Source organism: Bombus vancouverensis, chromosome 12 (genome assembly GCF_051014615.1).
Source record: "Bombus vancouverensis nearcticus chromosome 12, iyBomVanc1_principal, whole genome shotgun sequence".
NCBI classification, from domain to species: Eukaryota; Metazoa; Arthropoda; class Insecta; order Hymenoptera; family Apidae; genus Bombus; species Bombus vancouverensis.
In genome coordinates, this window is record NC_134922.1 from 12,301,488 (window position 1) to 12,321,196 (window position 19,709).

A 19,709-nucleotide genomic window follows, 5' to 3' on the forward strand; every position below is an offset into this window, starting at 1 on the left:
TATTTCGAGCGCTCGTTTTAAATTCTACTCGATTACTTTTGAAGATTTTAATTGACGAATTCTTCTCCTTAAATGTATGTATTTAATTTATCATAGTAATTTTCATGATATGGTAAAGTAAATTAGAATATGAGTGTTTACTTTTATTAGAATATGTGCGAGAATGTGTTTGGATTTGTATTGTATAAAACTCATTTTTAAACACAATAATTTTTCTAACCTATTTCTATGAGTTTGTATTATCACAGGTATTATTGATTTAAAATGAATTCGTAAGATAATAATATATAATAATAGGTAAGTGAATAAAAAGATTAGAAACGATTCTTTTCATACGTTAAAAGACTGATTCGATTAATATATTGATTATTTTGCATCCAGATGTTGATTACATCGTATGCCATCTTAATTTGAACGAAAAATTGACTATGTTAATTATACTTATAACGCTGCAATTAGAAATCTTGATCGATCGATTGATCTTTCTTTGCATGTTATTGTATAGATCTCCATATAAGCGCACAGAATATAAACATACAACATATGTATGTAAAATATCCAAAATAAAGTACTCATAATATTTAATAGGTGAAACAAATCTTTGCTTAGATTCCATTTTTTCAATTGTGTTCATAAATGTATGAATTTGCATAAATATGTGCAGTCTAATAATTATTCATGCTATTACTATTACCATTATTTGTGTATGTGCATCAAAGTTCTACCTTGTATAAAATAATATGTATAATTACCTTTGAACTTTTAAAACTTGTATTAATTTTTTTTCTATCGAATACTTCGAATATTTGACTTGTAAATATTACGATCATAATAATACATTACGTAAACACGTATAAGAATATTGACCATTATTATCTTGTATGCCAAGCATACCTCGGAACATATAGATCATGGTAACAAGTACTTGGAAAATCACATAGAAAGTTCGCTTTCTCGCTCACCATTTATCAAAGCACGTGCCGCTTTATAGAAAACGTGAGAACAGGTATCTACCTTAAACGTACTGTATCGTATCTACAGGTAAAAATGACAATAGAGGTTTAAACGTTTAAAGCAACGTTTACAGTGAAGGGAAAGAACGTTTAAATTTGTTGAATTAAAGCCGTGAAAGTAAATACTGTGTCTCGACTCAAGAGGCAAACACAATAGATAGACCTTAGAGATTTGTCATTCGTAAGGTATCTTGACTTTCTCTCAATCTGCTTAAAGATCAACGTTCAACAATGATCTTAACGCTTCCTTTAATTAAACTATGTAGCATTCAGACCGTGTATATGCATTTTTACTTAAATATACCAGTTTTCCAGTCCTTCGTTTCTGTTAGTCGAAGAGCAATCGTTGCAGAACACACGTCTCATTGGACCTTTGACATTTTTTGAACAATTTACGTTTAAACAATTTCTTTTTTACAGTTATATTTTTTAAATTATTACATCGAAGGCGTATTTGTTTAATGATGCGTAGATACTGTATCACTACGTTACTATTATACTCTGTTATGTTGTGCATAAATATTGACGCGTGGAGTTCTCTTAAAAGGTTTCGACATCTTTGGCAACCAAATATTAATCGCGTCAACGAATCGTTATCGCTTAAACGGGACCCTCTAAACTCTCTAAAGGGTAAATTACAGTCGATTAATTTTCAAAATAGCGCACCAAGTCAGGGCGGTAGAGAAAAACGACGTAAGTATAAAGACTACCATGTACTTATGAGCAGCAGTACATTTTTTTAATTTGCTAGAATAATCTGTTTCGTTTCTTATTTCTAGTTTTCCCATTATTTACATTGGTAAAATTTGACAATAACGTTTGCGTCGGATTAAGTGGTGAAAATGGTACCTGTATCGCAGCTTCGGAATGCTCGAAACGTGGTGGTGTATCTAGTGGAGTTTGCGCAAATGGTTACGGAGTTTGCTGCATTGGTATGTTATATTTTCCTTTTTTCCGTTAAACGGTTTTAACAATTTTTCTTTCTTATACCGGTTCAGTGACAGTATCTTGCGGCGAGACAACCAGCAACAATAATACTTATTTCGTTAATCCGAATTATCCATCAACGTTTGATGGTACTATATCTTGTCAATTAACGCTCGTTAAGTCGCATCCAACCGTATGCCAGTTTAGGTGGGTTACTTTCATCTCAAATGTAGTGCTTTATTTGATAGAATCGAATTTCATTGACAAGTAATGTGTCTTTTCTAGATTGGATTTCTTGCAGTTTAATATAAGAGGTCCGGAAACGACTAACCATCAGTGTATCTATGATCAATTTATCGTTTCTGGGGGTAATCCGGTACCTACCATATGTGGAAATAATGCTGACAATCATAGTACGTAACCACTTTGTCATTACGTTACATTACAAAAATATTTTTATAAACATTATTGAAAGAATAGGATTTGGACAAAGATTTGTTTTATTTACTATAACGAGTACCGTATTCTGAATATTTTAGACCACCGTGATACAAGTTTTTAAGCTTGATTTTCTGAAAAATAAAGTCCATTAATCTATTTATAATATTTCATTTACGTAGTAACCATCGTTTTTATATAGTATACGTCGATACTGGTCTTGGACAAACGAATCCTGTCACGTTGACATTTGTTACAAGCGGAAATTCTTTTGCTCGATCTTGGAAAGTACGAGTCTCTCAAATACGTTGCAATACTATATACAGAGCCGAGGAAGGGTGTTTGCAATATTTCACAGGGATATCCGGCCAAATAAAATCGTTCAATTACGATCCTAACACCGGATTGCAACTGTCGAATCAAGATTACAGTATTTGCATTCGAATGGAAAGGAATTTTTGCGGTATTCAGTATATGGCATGCCCGGTCGACGATAAAGATGGTAATACGTGAATGAAGAAGAACGAAGAACGAATACACATATTTATGCGAACATATCGCACATGTATTTCAAAAGAAGCACATATATATCTTCTGATCATCGTGAAAGTTTAAGATCTAAAAGATAATTTTTTTTCAGCTTAATATAGTTAGACATATAAGCTTAAGATATAATAATATAGCGAGATAAGCTTTCAAACAGCCTTTCGCTTTCCCTGAAAAACTGGTTTGAATTTTGTCACTTTCGAAATATGTATTGTGCGATATATGAATTGTATTTATAGCAACTCAATAATTATGCTTTAATATTTTATGACACGATGAAGCAGTACTGGCAAATGATGGTGCCACTATGGCAAGAATGGCACGTAGTAATGGATTTACGTTAACTGGAAATACGCAAGCAATGCAAATAGCATCAATGACAGGAGCAGCCTGTCAAACCGATTGGTTAACGATACCGTGTGCGTCTAACACAGGTAGATTGCCAACCTCCATGATGACTTGTATCGATCGGATATGCGGTGGAACATTTAACGCGGAAAATCAAAATTTGAATGCGTCTTCTGTTATTAGTAAGTGTTCCTGATATTTTATCGAATACTTTCTAATAATATCCAGTACTAATTTCTGTCTTCTGATAATATACATACTATGGTTACTCACACAAGGGTTAGAAACAATGTATCTTGATTATCAGGTACAGTGAAACCATTTAGACTAATTTTCCACACGGATAGCGTCGAAGCGCCAAACGATGTCGGGAACAGAGGATTTTGTCTGAATTATATACAACAACCTTGCACAACAAAATTAAGATAAAAATAAAATGCAAATGAAATCAACCTACCTAGATTCGAAAATATATGCTGTTTAAAAATAGCTGAGAAGTTGATGAGATTTTGAGGAAGCCGAAGGTATAATTATTAAGACAAGCAATATTTTAATATCTTTAATATTTTAATATAATGATAGACAGTATTTTTCAAAGTAGAAGATAAGAAGAATATAAACACATTCGTATCCTAAATTTGATAAAGTCAAAGTTAAAACATCTTTTAAATTAATTATTCTCAAACTCTGTTTAACAGTCCTTTGTATCATTAACAAATATACAGGGACATTGAGCATATGTACATTACTTACATGTATATCGTTCACAACATATGTTGAAACTGTGAGTCGTAGAAGAAAAAAAGTTACATGTTCACATACATAATTATCACGAGTGCGAAGTGAATCTTTTTGTACTTTCGTTCAATAAAACGAAGATTACATTCCGAAGAGGTTCGTTCCTCTTCTCCTGGATTATAAAATTCTTATAAAACATTGCTTTACATTATGCTACACGCGAACACGCATGAACATGCACGAAACATACATGAATAAATAAGTATAAGAGTAAAATTAATTTCCATTACCCTTACTAATGATACGAAATTTAATATACTTGGACTTGATTAATTAGTATATAAATGCTATAATAAATACAATAGTGTGCCAATATTTTTTGTATCCACTGTTTGTATGACGTGTTATAAAATTGGTCGACAGATACGGTGATGTGGTGATGAGATGTAAAACGTTTTGCTATAATCGATGGAAAAAAGGATCAAGTCAAGTACGCTATAAAAGTACACGGTCGGTTAGAGAATCAATTAGGTGTAATCCATACATGGTGAGTAACTTCTTTCGGAGCTGACCTCGTTTTCATCGAATATTTCTTCATTGTACCAACAATAAAATTAAGTATTCTTGCCCCTTGTTATGTCGATTTCCAGTACACAATGCTATATAGCGTTAATTATATATTACACACATTCCTTACGCACAGAAGATTGTAGATGACTCTGATGAGATAATAGACTGTTAGCTTGTATCGAGATATTAAGAGTCCTTTCCGGCAGCTGCTTTCATGAAATATGTTAGCATATCGATAGGCAATGGGAATACGATCGTTGAATTTTTCTCGGCTGAAATAGTGTTTAAAGTCTGGAAAGGATAAAAAAAGGTAACGATAATGATCAATAGCGTGTAAGAGAAATGATATAGGGTGGGTCTCTCCGCAACAGCGATACAATCGGGTAAGAAAATATTTAAAATACATTCTCGATTTAACAAATCGAGCAGATTTTCAAAATCGTTTTTCTCCAAAATAAAGCCTCTTACCCAAAGACTTTATTCTACATTTTCGACTTACTTCTTCGCAAGGAAATACCCGTTACCCGGTTGTATCACACCTGCCTGCAGAGACACTCTGAATGTCGATACAGCAGTGCTCGTTTAAATTTTAATAAATCGGGATTCCAGATTATGAAAAAACGAGAACAAGGAGAAAAACATAATATCTCTCAATTACTTTACAGGTTTGAACGAGTTCGAAATACTGAGTAGCGAGAAATGGTACGACTGGGACGGGTCATTTGAATTTAGGCGAAATAATTCTATCGAAATCTATATAAGCACTGCGATGAATAAAATCGAGCCGATAAAATATAAGTTAATAAATACGTACTTGTAAGTAGCGAAGTTGCAATGCGGCAGGTGAATCACCGATCACCTCCGAAGCTTCCCTTAATGCTCGACTAGCCTTTTGTTCACCCTCTGCTGCGATAACCTACGCATTCATGTGAAAGTGAATCTCATAATTTAGAAGGATCGACGATTGATAAAAGAGAAGAAAAGGGAGGAAAGAAAATCAATAACGAAGTTTATTGGGAAGTGAAAGGAAAACGAACCTTGGCACGGGCTTCGCGAGCAGCTTCAGCTTCCGCAGCCATGGCCCTTTGTAATTGCACTGGTAGTCGCACATCTTTTCTGTGGAAAAAATTTATCGTACCTGCATGTGTACATATAAATAATATTTGTAATACTTATGAATATGATTTACGACACAGTTGCATCGCGTTGAAGGCGCAAACTTACATTTCGACTCGTTCCACTTTGATTCCCCACGTATCGGTAGCTTCGTCCAAGGAAACCTGACATTCGGTTTTATTTCAAACATTCAAACAGCCATGTATGTGTTTACGTGCGCGCGTTGTGTGTGCTCTCACTTGATTCCAAATTGATTCCAGTTTACCTGCATGTTCCCAGAGATCGTTTCGCGTTCGCTGAGAATCTCGTGAAGCGGCCTGGTTCCCATCATGTTGCGAAGCGTAGTTTGTGCCAATAGTTTAGTACTGTGATGAGCGTTCTCAACGTTTGTGATCGAAATCGTCGCATTGTTCACGCGATAGTACACTACTGCGTCAACCGATACCGTCACGCTGTCCTTCGTCAACACCTAATTTCAATCAAGTTCTGTTAGCATCGTTTCTCTCCTCTTTGACCAAGTTAATGCACCACGTATGGGCTCAAGCTTCGGCCAGAACTCGGTGTTTTAAGAAATATTTTTAAATAACGTTATTTTTAAATTACTTTCTAAACTTATTTGACAAATATATACATACATGTGTATAATCTATGCTTAAAATAGCATAAACATCTCATGCAGTATTTCGATTGATTAGATTGGCTAATCGTAAGATCAGCGACTTACTTCTTGAGGTGGTACATCGTACGTTCGTGTACGTAGGTCGACACGTGCGTAATTATCCACACAAGGCAGAATGAAAAAGATTCCTAGAAATAGTACATAGTCACATAACGATTCTCTCTTGAAACTGAATATAGAAATTCCAATACAGTGGAACTTTTATCATTCGAGCTAATCGCGACACTAATGAATATTTAATAGACGTTGCCTAATTGTATTTTTACCGGGTCCTTTAGCACCACCAGCCAGAAGTCGTCCTAGACGAAATATCACGGCTCTCTCGTATTCTTGCACCACCTAAAAAATTTTGGTGATTCCTTTTTCCTTTTTTTTCTCGTTTTGCGACTTAATTAAAAATTTACATAATAAGCTTGTTTATTAATTATGTACTATACTCATTGAGCTATGTTACGGACATGTTGCAGAGAGTGCACGAACAAGCGGAAAAAGATAGAGGGGGATGAATGCGAGTGTGATCGTACATCTAATTATAAGATAACCGGGAAAACGAGGTTACAGCTACAATGAATGAAGACCGTATAACGTTTGCAGCTAAGAAGATAGTCGAGATATTTTTGGTCGAAGGAGAAACAGAACAATCCGAGAAAGTACTATTCTCATGTTGTCTTACCTTGAAGCAAATGAAGAGGGAAAATGGCATAGTAAGAATCACGATGATCCAAGATAATGCGACAAGAATATTTTTGCAGGTATCGGTGTTTACTTGCGTTTCCTCGTCCGCTGAAACATAGTGAAATATAGTACTTTGTCAAAAGTAGCCTATTTATATTGCTTCGTGGAAGTGATATAATTAGGTCATAAAGCAAAATGTTGAATAGGATCACCACTTGATTTAGCCACAGCTAAAACCGTACACATGTTTTTAGGACAGCTGAGTCAGTTTTTGATGATACTACTGTTTGATAACTTGCCTAAGCCCTTCTTCGAATTATACTATTTAGGGATAAATGTATCGACTACACCAGCGATTTTCAGCCTTTTCCATCTCATGGGAAATACGTATCGCATTTCAAATTTGTTTTTATTTAACGATCTACGAGAAAAGAGGTCAATGCCCCTGATTAACGATAACCAGGTACTGCATGTTTTAAAAATTCTTACGACACAGCATTTGAAAATCGCGCGGTTATATTATTACAAAAATCTATCCAAATAAGTATCCATATAGGATGTAAGATGTTCGATGACTGCTTGGCTCGTTTGTATATTTTTCCAAGAGCTATCGATCGAAATAGTCGATTTCTTCGTTCATTCATCGTCGTCGAACAGGAACGAAAGAAACGTGTAAATGTATTTTTAGGAGTATTCGGTAATGTCATCGATTTTACTAACTGTCCCCGGTATATTCACGCGCAGATCGATATTTCGATGTTGTGTGTACAACCTACATTCAGAAAATTACGCCTCCGTACAAATGAGATAGATCGAAACGGAGCTACGTAGTATGGGAATTGAGAATACATACACAGTTCACGATTACCATGCATTGTTTGAAACAGCGATATAAGAATAAACCAGAGCTTTCTCGTGCAATAGTTTGCAAACTAAATAATGTATATTAGTAAATTGACAAGTTATAATTTATAGTTTGCAGACTGCTCTTTTATTAATTTATAATTTTCTATCGAAAATAGGACAATCGTATAATTTGTAATTCGTACAATTTACTTGCAACATTTCATTTGCTTTATTATCAAACTTGTTCGTATTATTTACTAATGCTAGTAATTTGTAACTTGTAGCTTATAAAATTTCACTCATAATAATTTGATTCACCGCCGATACAAAATGTATCGAATGTTTTAACGGTTTTAAAATCGTACGAAGAATTCCGAATAGCTCTGTTAATCTGTTAATGTCTGCTTACCGCCTGTCATCTCGAAGTGATGCGATTATTGAACTCGATTTGGCAATTAATTCCTTACGCTCACCAAGTGTCTTTGAACTCTGAATAAATAGAAGGAGATGATAGGTTGTTTCGCCGACCGAAGCAAAACGAAATACGACGGAGCTTCAATGTGTTACTCGTCACACGATTTATTACGAGTAGTTGCCTAGTCAGTCTACGATCAACCACCCACCCAGGAAGTCCTCGCTTTCCTTTTCCCAGTACTTTTTTCCCCCGTTCTCCTCCCTCTTTTACTATCTCCCTCTGTCGGATAGATGTTCACTGCTGCTCCTTTCCTCTCACTCGTTTCTCTGCTCCCTTTAGTCATACCGACATGCGCGAAATGCGCACAGCCCTACCTTTTCTGTTTTCAATACTTGTCTTCCCCCCTATTTTTTTCCCTTATCGTTCGGCTCTCCAATTTTTCCTTCCCTTCCTTATTCTCGTATTATTTCTCGTATTTCTCATATCTTTCACATAATTCTTTGCAATTTGACCGAGGACAGAAAATATTTGGCAAATTATTGTAATATCGTAGCAGCAATCGGTAGCACGCGAATGGACAGCTTCATTAATATGCTATCACAGGTTGTCTATATGTACGTATCCTGGGTTTATATACATACATAACAATAATAATTGAGTTACGTTAATTTAGTAAATGTTCTTACGTCGTAATCGTTTATACTCTTTGCAAAATGGCGAATCTCCTCCCACATTGTTGGAACCTGTAAGCCATTTTCGAATTTCCCTGTTTCTAACATACTATGGGGCATCTTCGCGTGGAATTAAGAAATCCTCCATGCTCGTATACATAGAAACATGGAAACGTAAGAAATTAATCTTCTCTGCCTTTTATCATTTTTATTCTTGTTAACTATCTGTATATAGTACACGCATGTGTATAGATATACGCTTCCGGTTCTCTATTTATGTACCATTTGTTACTTGTTACGTGTACAGTGCAGGTCGCATTCGTTCTTGAGATATTTCTATTGATTTATACTTAGGAACTACTCGTTACACGTGTTTATAGCCTATCTATCAGAATCAGCGATGTACAAGGTTAATGCTAAACGTTAAAACGTTGTCCACATACAAAACAGTGATTTTTATTGAAGAACTTTTGAGATAAAATCGTGGCTTTCCTTCCTCTCCTTCTTTTTCCTCGTGTCTCTGTTGAATCTTACGTCTGACGATAACGAGTCGTTTCTACTTGAAACTTGCTACTTACAACTCGGAACCTATTATTAATAGTTGTAGCTATAAGAAACATCTTTATAGGGTAAGAAAATCGACGAGACGATTAATAATTGTTCGTTGTGGCATTCTGTTTTTGTACCTAAAAACTGTTTATTATACACATAGATAGAATATACGTGTAAAATGATCGACGACCTTGTCTCTAAGCTCAGTACGTTTTTCCGGAGTGTAAAGAAAATTTGACCTTCTTTAGACTCGAGTAATATTTTATGTCGTACAGTCCAACACGTGCACACGTTGTATATACGTGTGCTTCGATTTCGTTGAATTTGATAACGTACACGTAGCTCGGAAAATATTTGTACATTAAACCAAATTCGTTTCTGAACGTAAGAAAAATCTTCGACTCACCACCGACGATACGATTCTGTATATCATCCGGTCGCGTATTGATCTGTATCGTTGATCCATTTCCATTGCTCATAGTTGCCATAGGTATAGACATATCAATGGGTTTCACGCGGGACTCAAATCTCGCCACCTAAATTAAAATTCGTATAGCGTGTACACTCGAGAAATATAATATAGGGAAAGATATTACTATAATTATAATAAGAATAATTATAGAAGTATAATATAATTATATGTAGCACAATTAAGTTTATATCGAAGTCTTTAATAGAAATTTAAAGTCGAGATACAGATCGTGCAAAAATTAACCGATTGTTCCAACAAAATACACGCAGTTTAGACATAAATAAATTGCGATTAAAGAATAAAAATCGTTGTTACCATCACCATGACCGTAGGTATAATTTTAAAACAACTGTACTATGTTTATCGAGTTTTCCAACATGCGTTGATATAGTGTACCAGAAGTTGGATATCGGATTAACAATATGCCAAAATACTCGGAATAAGCATGGCTGTTAATGCAATGATCGAAGAAAATGAGAAAAATGAGTTTTAACAGAATTGTTTCGTTACAGATCATTCTGTGGTACGGATGGAAAAAGTAATAAAAACAAGCGGAAGAGCATATATTCACCTTGTGCCAATTGTTGCGCGCCGTTGAAAGAACTAACAAGACTAATGAAGGTAACGTCGTGATGTCGTGACGCTTTATACTATATGCGCGGCCGCCGCCCTTACTAGTAGTATAGGAAAATATGTAATCCGCCAGTAGGCTTACTGTAAAGCGCAACTCGCGTTACAGAGTTTTTATTCTTTCCTTTCCGTTACGATCGAGACGATTCGCACTTTGCCGTGAAAGTTAGTAGCAAGTTCAGGATAGAACTTGAAAAAGTAAAGAAAAATACAAAGTCAAGAGCACTGTGTTCGTGTGCATTCGTATGTCCTACTATATACATATATAGATAGTTCGGCGTAATCAGTTTATCCTCCTACGATTTATCGGTACGATCAACTATAGAATGTGGAATATGAAATAGGCAACGGACTATTGATAGTATGGGATACGATCTGAACCATCACATTGATGACATGGACGAAAATTGTAGAGGTTGCGTAATACCGACGAAAATATTCGACCGTCGTCGTAGACGCAACTCATTTTGGCACTGTTACATTTAGCACGCGTTACAAGATTGTTTTTAACATATATTTAATTTAAATATGATTTATAAAAACGGTGCAGTAGTGCGTAATGGCAAATGAGACAGACACGTATGTTTATCAGCTCGATAACGTAAAACGTTAGATTAAAAGAGTTCTCAGCAAGTTGGATGTAACTGTATTAATACGTCAACTACGTCACTATCGTTAAAATAACTAATATAATTAATACGTTACTATTGATACTAACTATAAAAAACGAGAGATGGAGTAAAGGTAGAAACAGATTATTATCGCGCTACCTGAAATCACGTGCTATAACGTGATCTCACGCGATACTCGACCAGTGTGATCCGACGTATTTTCATTGTTTTAAATCCGCTGGGAACAAATTACAATCGCGTCCCGCTTCACGGAATTTCACGTAAGAGCCTCATAGACATACATAAGCCTATAAAGAGCTCCTGCGCGACGAAGACAACTAGTATTAGTATCGTTACATTCCTCTATTGATGTTCTAATGAATCTTACCCTTCTCAAGGGGATCCATCACATTGTATATAATAAAATCTAATCGCGAAGCTTATTATACTCTTTCTTTTTATATCATGATCGATTAGACCATGCAGCAATTAAAATGTAGCTTTAGTCATTCATCCTGAAGTATATATGGTACTTACTAGAATGTTTTAGTAATGTCTACTTTAGCATCGACAATCCGGGCCTAATCTAGATGCTTATCCGAATTGGTGAATTCTAAGAACTCATTCATCAGTTAAAGTGCCGAGGAAAGGAGAAAGAATTAATGCGATGGTCATACCGATACTCGGCACGGGAGCACGCGGACTGCGATGAGACAATTATGTAACGTAACAGGACACGTTTGAAGCTTACACCGAGACTTCATTTCTAATAATTGGTGGCTGCTATAAATGGCTATATTCTTGTAAATATATATCTCTGCGTTTATTTCGTGTTTCCGCGAGTTGATCTACGCATTTTACTATGAATCAGAAATACTGTAAGATTTTCTATATCTTTCTCCTAATCTGAAGTACGACTGCTTGAGGTTTTATACTTCGTTATTAACACGATATATTACTAAATATCAATCCTACACAAGGTGTCACGTGCTATCATATGCAAAATAGTAGTGTGCAATTTCACGCGACGCAGTAGTAATGTGTTTCTATCTTAACGTATAGTGAAAGAGGATTAAAGAACAATGAGAAAAGTATTAATTAAGAGCATATGTTTATTGACTCTTGAAATATATAACAATATTACCGTATGATACATCGCGAATATTACGTTGATTGTAGACACGAGTCGTCGGTGAACTGTTTCTCGCAAATACATCACTGCAATATGTTGTGTACTCAAGGGAATTAAGATTTAAAAACGATCATTTCGTTTGTCTTTGACAACTAACGTGCAAATCTTACATATTATCATACACTGATCAAAAGTGATGTATAAAAATGCACACTGATGTCTCATTTCGGCTGCTGATTTCGTTGAGTCGACTTACAAAGGAAAACATGTTGCAAGTACTTTGTTCAGAATTGACTACTTGGCAGACCGTATTCGCACATCGAATTCGCTACTATTCGATTCGTACGCTTTCTCATACATAAACGTATTTAAGGCATAATAGTTACAGTGACGCGAATGACGCGATCGACGCAGGCATTATGTATACTTATCCGTGCAACGGAGCATTCGTTAGGCAAATTATTATTACATGTTCGGGGAGAATCTAACGTGCGACGATATTCACGAAATGTTTCCACTGCAACTAACAGCTTTGGTCTTTATCACTGAGAGACACTGGACAGTACTGGTTGGGAGCAATTGTTGAAAAAAGTCTTGAAAATACTGGCTCGAAACTTTTTATAGTTCCATTTATGCGATTTCCTTTGTATTGGTAAATACTTTAGAGTATACTTTAAAACGCAAGACCTGCTTCGGAGTAAGTGGTAAATATCTTCTCGATTGAATTAACGTAAGCTGCTGTCCTCAAGTCCAAGCCAAGATTGAACTTCATGGCTGTTTTCATAATAGCCTGTCATACAATAAGAATAAAGTTAAACAATGTCTAGACATTTTCCATTTGTTTACCGAAAGAGAAAGAATAGTTCATTACCCTCGCTGATCTTTCCATAGTGTAGTCCAAACCAGAATGAACAATATCTTTTTCAGAAGCACCAGAAATACGTTTTTGAAACGCTTCGGAGGGTGTAACAGGAATTCGACCGCCCACACGACCGAATCTACGTTCTAACGATTCTTGTACAGATTCTAAAATTTTTAATGAAAATTAGAAATTTACAATAATATGTGCGATCCAACTAGATTAAATCTTTATCATCTATGCATGTGATCATATATACCTAACAAGTGATAATTTGATTCCCTTTCATACTTAAAGGTTAGACGACCATAAGACACGTGATTTAAATTCTTTAACCATTCGAAGAAGGAAACGGTGACACCGCCGGCATTGATATACAAATCTGGTATAACTAAGATATTTCGGTCGATTAAAATTTTATCGGCAGCTGGAGTAGTTGGTCCATTGGCAGCTTCGGCTATAATTTTTGCCTAAAATAGAAGCAGCAATTGTTTAAAGAACGTTTGAAAACATACAACGATATGTATTTATATACTTAATGTTAAAAAACAAATGTTACGAAAATTCTTTACCTGAATAAGACCGGCATTAGCTTTAGTAATAACTTTCTCGACAGCTGCAGGTATAAATATATCACAAGGTTCGTACATAAGATTTTCACCTTCGTACGGTTTAGCATTAGGGAAGCCCACAATAGTACCATTCTCTATACGGTAATCTTCTAGTTGCTGTAATATAAATTATGTTAAGTAATCTTATTAATGTAGAATAATCTTGTTGAAATTATTACGTCATACGCTGGAAAAATTTATATTAAATTTCAAATAGTTGCTCACCTTAGGATCAATACCTTCGGAATTATAGATAGAACCATCGTGCTCGATTACTCCTATGCAAGTGGCGCCTGCACGATGCAAATAACGCATTGAATGTAAACCGACGTTACCGAAACCTTGAATAATGAATGTTTTTCCTCCCCAACCAGGTGTGGTGCCTAATGGTAAAAAGTTAGTCAATGAGAAAAGAAGACAGTGAATTAAGAGACTTATTGCTACCGACGAGTATGCTGTATCCAGGTAATAACATAAATAATACTACTGACACGATTATTGCATTTTTATCTTTTATACTATATTGTAATATCGTAGAATAGATTTGAATTAGAGATCGGTTGAAAATAGAAAAAACCGTGTACGTCGTCCTTCTGTGGTTTGTTTACATTTAAGAGCGCCTATGTGACTAAAGTCACCTAGTTCTTACAGAGATATGAGAAAAACAAGAAACAAGGTTAGAGCAGAAGGACGGTTTCGTGTTTCAAGGGCGGATGACCGAGAGGTCAGAGTATGCGAGTCGAAAAGCGAGTGTGTTGCGAGAGTCAGAGCTAATTGAGTCGTTGAAGAGTAGAGTCGTTAGAGGTTTCGAGTTGTCGAAGAGTAGAGTCGTTAGAGGTTTCGAGTTGTCGAAGAGTAGAGTCGTGAGAATTGATAGAGTTGTTAGAGAGAGAGAGAGTTAGATTCGTTGTGACGAGAGTGATCAAATAACTGTAAAGTTATTTGATATAGATACGAGTATTGCATTTAGTTCCGTTAAATAAATATCGTTCTCTGTCCAATTTATATCTGTATATTCAGTTTAATATTAATAAATTGTAAGTAATCGGGAAAAAATTTCTATCCTTATTTTCCGATATTACGATATTTTAACAAAAAATTTAAAAAGTTGGAAAAGATAATGGACAGTATATTACAGCAACCATTATTAAAGTAAAGATAACTCCAGAAATGGTCCAGGTGTATTTCAAAGTGGTGAATATATTAACAGTTAGCACAATAACGCCCAGAAACGAGATATGTACATATATATATATATATCATTTTATACTAACCGACGGGAAACGAGGTATCTCACTCGTAATTATCTGCTTCAACTGTTTTAATTAACTGTTAGTATATCTTAACTCAAAAAATACCCAATGTCAGTGTGTTAACTGTAGATGGTTGACATATAGACATCCAATACAGAAGGAAATAACATTGGAAATGTCCTCGTACCGATCATGCTCATGTAATTAGCTTCGTTGATAAAATTTTCTATTCCATGGAACAATCCACGCCCTGTCGCAGAAATACGTCCATGTATTCCACCCTGATTAATTGGTTTCCCTGTGACACAGGCGTGAGCGTTGATATCCACATGACCTATAGTCTTGGCATATGTGTCTGCAATCCAGGACATTTCACGTTCTCCAGTTCCCATGTCGGGAGCAGGAACATCGACACCGGGCCCTTTAAATTCAAACGAGAATATATTTATGCGATTTTAACTAATATAGGGTATTCGCAAGGCTTTCTTATTCAATTGAACTAATATTATCAACGAAATTTTACAAGAGCTACAAATTACAAGTTGCCAGATCCAATAAATTCTGTTATATAATATAAAAGGTTTGGTAATAAAATAAATGGAATTGTAAAAATTACGAATGTTACTAAATATTAAGATAATATCTTTTATAAGATACACGTAATACGAAATTCGAATTGTTTATTTAAAAATTGATCAATAATATATTGAAATTAAATACATAATTTAGCTAATTTATTCTCGATATTATTATAAAACTGCTCCACAATGTTTACATTTTTGGCAACTTGCAAATCACAATATTTTAAAAATTAAAGAATATTCTATCGAAAAAAATACGCAAGTATCCATATATGTATTTTTGAGCGATAGCTAATCTATAGCTGATCGTAGCAATCAGCAGTTATTAGAGAATAATTTTACGTGTATTGGTTTTAAATTCATTTATGTAACGTGATCGTTTTATGCTGACATGCCGAAGAAAATTTATCACAACGAATCCAATAAACAGTTAGATCGAAACAAATTTAATAATGGCGCATACAAGTATGCAACAGAATCGCGTATCTTTTGCTTCTTTAATTCGTTCGTCCGTTCTCTAATCAACTTCGATGTAAATTTTAACAAAGGCATTTTTCGATATTTTGACGTATCTCACCAATAAATCCCTTCTTCGCGAGCTCCAGCGTGAACCTTCTTGTAATTTTTTCGAGCTCGTGTTCCGAATACAATTTAGGATTAATCTTAATACCGGCTTTAGCTCCACCGAAAGGAACATCTACACAGGCACACTTGAAAGTCATTAATGCCGACAAAGCCTTTACTTCGTCCCGCGAGACATCCATCGAGAAACGAATACCTGTAACAAACAATTATTTCTTTTCTAGAATTTTATACTTTTAAAATCAAATAGAACAATCAATTAATTCATAATTTGCAAAATATCTTTGCAACGTTCCATTTCTTCGAAATTTCATTACGAAATTTGTTAATGTTATGTAAGGATATTTATTAATACTTGTAACTTGTGACCAGTAAAATTTCGTTACTGTACAATTGCGCAGTATGATCCTGCTGACATTCAATATATATGAATTGAAAATTTTCCACTGTCTTTATCTTCTATTTATTTTATTTTAAATCGTTCGTTTTATTTATATGCTTATATCATATAATAATGTAAAGTACTAAACAAAATAAAATTAGAGTTTTTGAATAAATATAACGAATACGTATTCTAATAGCTATGATTGACGATAGTGACAGTGTACATATAGTCACCCATAAGTCTTTGTGTACTCCGCATAAAGGTGATTTTAAAATGCCATAAAATACGTTCTATACCGAGACTGCTGCAGGCTGTTTTAATGTTATTTATGTTACACAAAATCTAATGTATTGGTTAGTACATATACATTACGCAACACGCGAATATAGCTGCCTACACAATGATTACCAGCCGTTATGCGCATATTTGTATGCGACCTCGCTAATGAATTTTTCAAACAACAGCTGGAATTGTGCTATAAGCACAATGTTATCGCCTAAAACCCAAGCAAATGATATAAAATCGAAGAAAAATTAATAAGTACGTATGCTGTATTAGCAGGTTCGTGCGAATAAAAGAAAGCTGCATCAATTTGTTTCCATGAGAGCATTGACCTTTCGAGCATCATCGTGACACTGGCATGCTAGTGCCAAATTCTTAAATCAAATAGTGAATCAAGGTAGTTAGCTAATGTTTGGCAGGGACGAAGAAAAACACCAGACAGCTTGGCATTGTTACGTTGTATCGGCATTTTCTAATAGCAATGAGTTACGTTCGAAGACAAACATTTGCTGTTTCTTATAATAATAACGTGAATAAGAAACGAAATGTAAGTAATTAGGATTGCGACCCTAATTATGCCACGCAGACGATAAAACTGATAAAGACGACTTAATTTTTAAAAAGGCCACCAGTGACGAATATAGGGGAAGGATGATCTTCGTCAACGGAGAATCGTCGAGTTCACTTTGCTTGGCTCTCAAAAAAGATCTACCTCATGAGACGCTGTTACGTTTCGCTCACGAGCTCAAGTACAAATTTATATCAAGGAGATGTTTCGATATGCGTGATTCGAATATCTTTCTCAACAAATCGGATAAACAACTGTTCGAGAAATCTAATTAATTCTGTAGGGTGAGTCAGTAATGATGATAAATACAGTCGTCAAGAAAACTATTCTGATACAAAGTTATTCTCTTCCGGAATAACTTCCTACTGATTTTACTCGTTTTAACCATTCGACGATTAGCCAAGTTCCCATAAATAAATTTTCAAATTTGATCTTATCGAAAACAGAGCGCTGTATGAGAATATTCTTTCTTCCTTTTCTTCTTTTGTTTTTGTCTTATTTTTCACGTAGAATCATCCCTTTACCGTCTGTACCACGATTATTGAATCACCCTGTATATCTGATATGTAAGTGCATATACTAACAAGAGATTTTAATTGCCATATCCTAGGCATCGCATTACTAATATGTAAATCGACGCATCAGCGCGTTTAATCATTGATGTAATACAATCCTCGTGAGTAAGAAATGCAAAAGCTATGAGAACGAAAAGCGTTGGCACATTATCGTTCCTCATCATCTATTTGTGCGTCACAAAACTACAATTTCTCCGATGCGGGCTATGTACAAATATATTTTCCACTCCATTTATAAAATAAATTGTTCGTTACATAAAAACAGAATGACACGAGTTTCTCTTCGAATAAGCTAATGCTATGTATTATATAGCAAAGGTGGTTTCAATAATCTGTTTACTAAAATCGAGGTTAAAACCATGTCATTTAACTCCTGAAGCCGTAAATTGTCGTTTCCAATGTCTCGTCGTATACTGTACATTGAATACATAAAAGTAACTAGAAACTAGCACAAAACTCAACTAAAATTATGACACGAACAAAAGATATACAAACGTTAACAAAACAAGATAATTTTGAATTTAAATATATGTTGGATTTAGATTCGAAAAATTCGACAGAATGAAATTTTAGCGAATTTGATCCAGTTTAAGACTGCTCGTGCCTGTTACGTATCGTTATTGATGACGTAATTAATGCTAACATCAAATTTAAGCGGCCATGAGAGAAAAATTACATATTCTATGAGCCATCAGGCTTTCTTTCTTTCTCCTTCTCTCCTTCGTTTACGTTTCCCCCATACGTATGGGAGTGTAAACGATGTGACAATTCTGTATTTGTTCAAATGTTTTTAATAATAAAAGAAATAACTGTAAGCAACAACTGGTGTAATCAAGATCGCAGTTGTTAAATATCAATGAAAAATAAATGTTATCGAAAGCATGGTAAACGAAATGTAAAATAAAGCGTCTCTCGATTTACCTCCTTTGCAGGGTGTTCTATGAGTTGAATGTTGCGCGCGATAGCCAGTAATCATTTCGTAGTCGCCCGAGTCGCGTCTCAATGGGAAGGAGGTTTCGAGGATGTGGTCACATTGTTCCATTAGCATCAAGATACCCTTCACTTTCTTTTTTCTCTCTTCCACGCTCATCCTGGAACGTTTACCGATATCTTCGACCAATTTGTCTTCGACGATCTGACAAGCTCGATGAAAAAAGTATTCGACCATATCGAAAAACTTTGGATTCAGATCGTCGGGGATATCCTTTAGTCGATCGGGTATCTGATGATCGGCATAACCGCGTGCTTGGAACGCCGGTACGATACGTATGAGCGTGTTATGAATAACATCATTACTCGGTACTTGTTTCAAAGCAATCGACGATCTTGTTAGTTTCCTTATGTGAAACATTTTCAATGTTTTTCGTCGCCGTTGTAATTAAATCGATTTTTACAACGCTTTTCACACAATGTATGTCCTAACTTTTCTTGTTCCTTTCTTTTTCTCTCTATCCCTTCCACGTTTCTTCTACCTCACTTTTGATCTTTACAGAACTCGGTCTCTCACCCGACTACCTCAGTAATCGCGTTCCTTTCCTACCGATCGAAACAATTTTACCTTTCCACCACGTTCGCAACACTCTACCTATCTCACCACTCACCACCCTACGTGCCAACGCCAACTGGTCCAATCG

The 19,709-nt window shown here is 35.2% G+C and overlaps 3 protein-coding genes across 5 annotated transcripts; 1 reads left to right on the forward strand and 2 right to left on the reverse strand.

The window, feature by feature from the left end:
- Positions 1-21: 21 nt before the first annotated feature.
- On the forward strand, positions 22-5,347 carry LOC117155010 (uncharacterized). 2 transcript variants are annotated; one of them, XM_076623032.1, is made up of 9 exons: positions 22-1,706; positions 1,793-1,945; positions 2,012-2,147; positions 2,226-2,353; positions 2,581-2,880; positions 3,206-3,454; positions 3,580-3,796; positions 4,434-4,890; positions 5,246-5,347. In XM_076623032.1, the coding sequence occupies exons 1-7, from the start codon at positions 1,475-1,477 to the stop codon at positions 3,699-3,701; spliced, it is 1,320 nt and encodes a 439-aa protein (XP_076479147.1). In that variant the 5' UTR covers positions 22-1,474; the 3' UTR covers positions 3,702-3,796; positions 4,434-4,890; positions 5,246-5,347. The 2 variants fall into 2 exon arrangements, with proteins under 2 accessions (XP_076479147.1, XP_033186435.1); XM_033330544.2 differs by having other exon boundaries at positions 3,209-3,454.
- Positions 3,817-10,706, reverse strand: LOC117155015 (band 7 protein AGAP004871). Of its 2 annotated transcripts, XM_033330551.2 has the most exons (10): positions 10,578-10,706; positions 9,941-10,070; positions 7,049-7,158; positions 6,642-6,714; positions 6,421-6,503; positions 5,962-6,165; positions 5,805-5,860; positions 5,618-5,696; positions 5,395-5,496; positions 3,817-4,871 (listed from the first exon to the last, which is right to left on the reverse strand). In XM_033330551.2, exons 2-10 carry the CDS (start codon positions 10,032-10,034, stop codon positions 4,767-4,769), a joined length of 906 nt encoding a protein of 301 aa, XP_033186442.1. In that variant the 5' UTR covers positions 10,035-10,070; positions 10,578-10,706; the 3' UTR covers positions 3,817-4,766. The 2 variants fall into 2 exon arrangements, with proteins under 2 accessions (XP_033186442.1, XP_033186443.1); XM_033330552.2 differs by lacking the exons at positions 9,941-10,070; positions 10,578-10,706 and adding an exon at positions 8,306-9,921.
- A 1,635-nt stretch (positions 10,707-12,341) lies between these two features.
- Gdh (glutamate dehydrogenase, mitochondrial) lies at positions 12,342-19,709 on the reverse strand. Its single transcript, XM_033330539.2, has 8 exons — positions 18,997-19,709; positions 16,261-16,461; positions 15,290-15,523; positions 14,075-14,232; positions 13,811-13,966; positions 13,498-13,708; positions 13,251-13,405; positions 12,342-13,169 (listed from the first exon to the last, which is right to left on the reverse strand). Exons 1-8 carry the CDS (start codon positions 19,424-19,426, stop codon positions 13,053-13,055), a joined length of 1,662 nt encoding a protein of 553 aa, XP_033186430.1. The 5' UTR covers positions 19,427-19,709; the 3' UTR covers positions 12,342-13,052.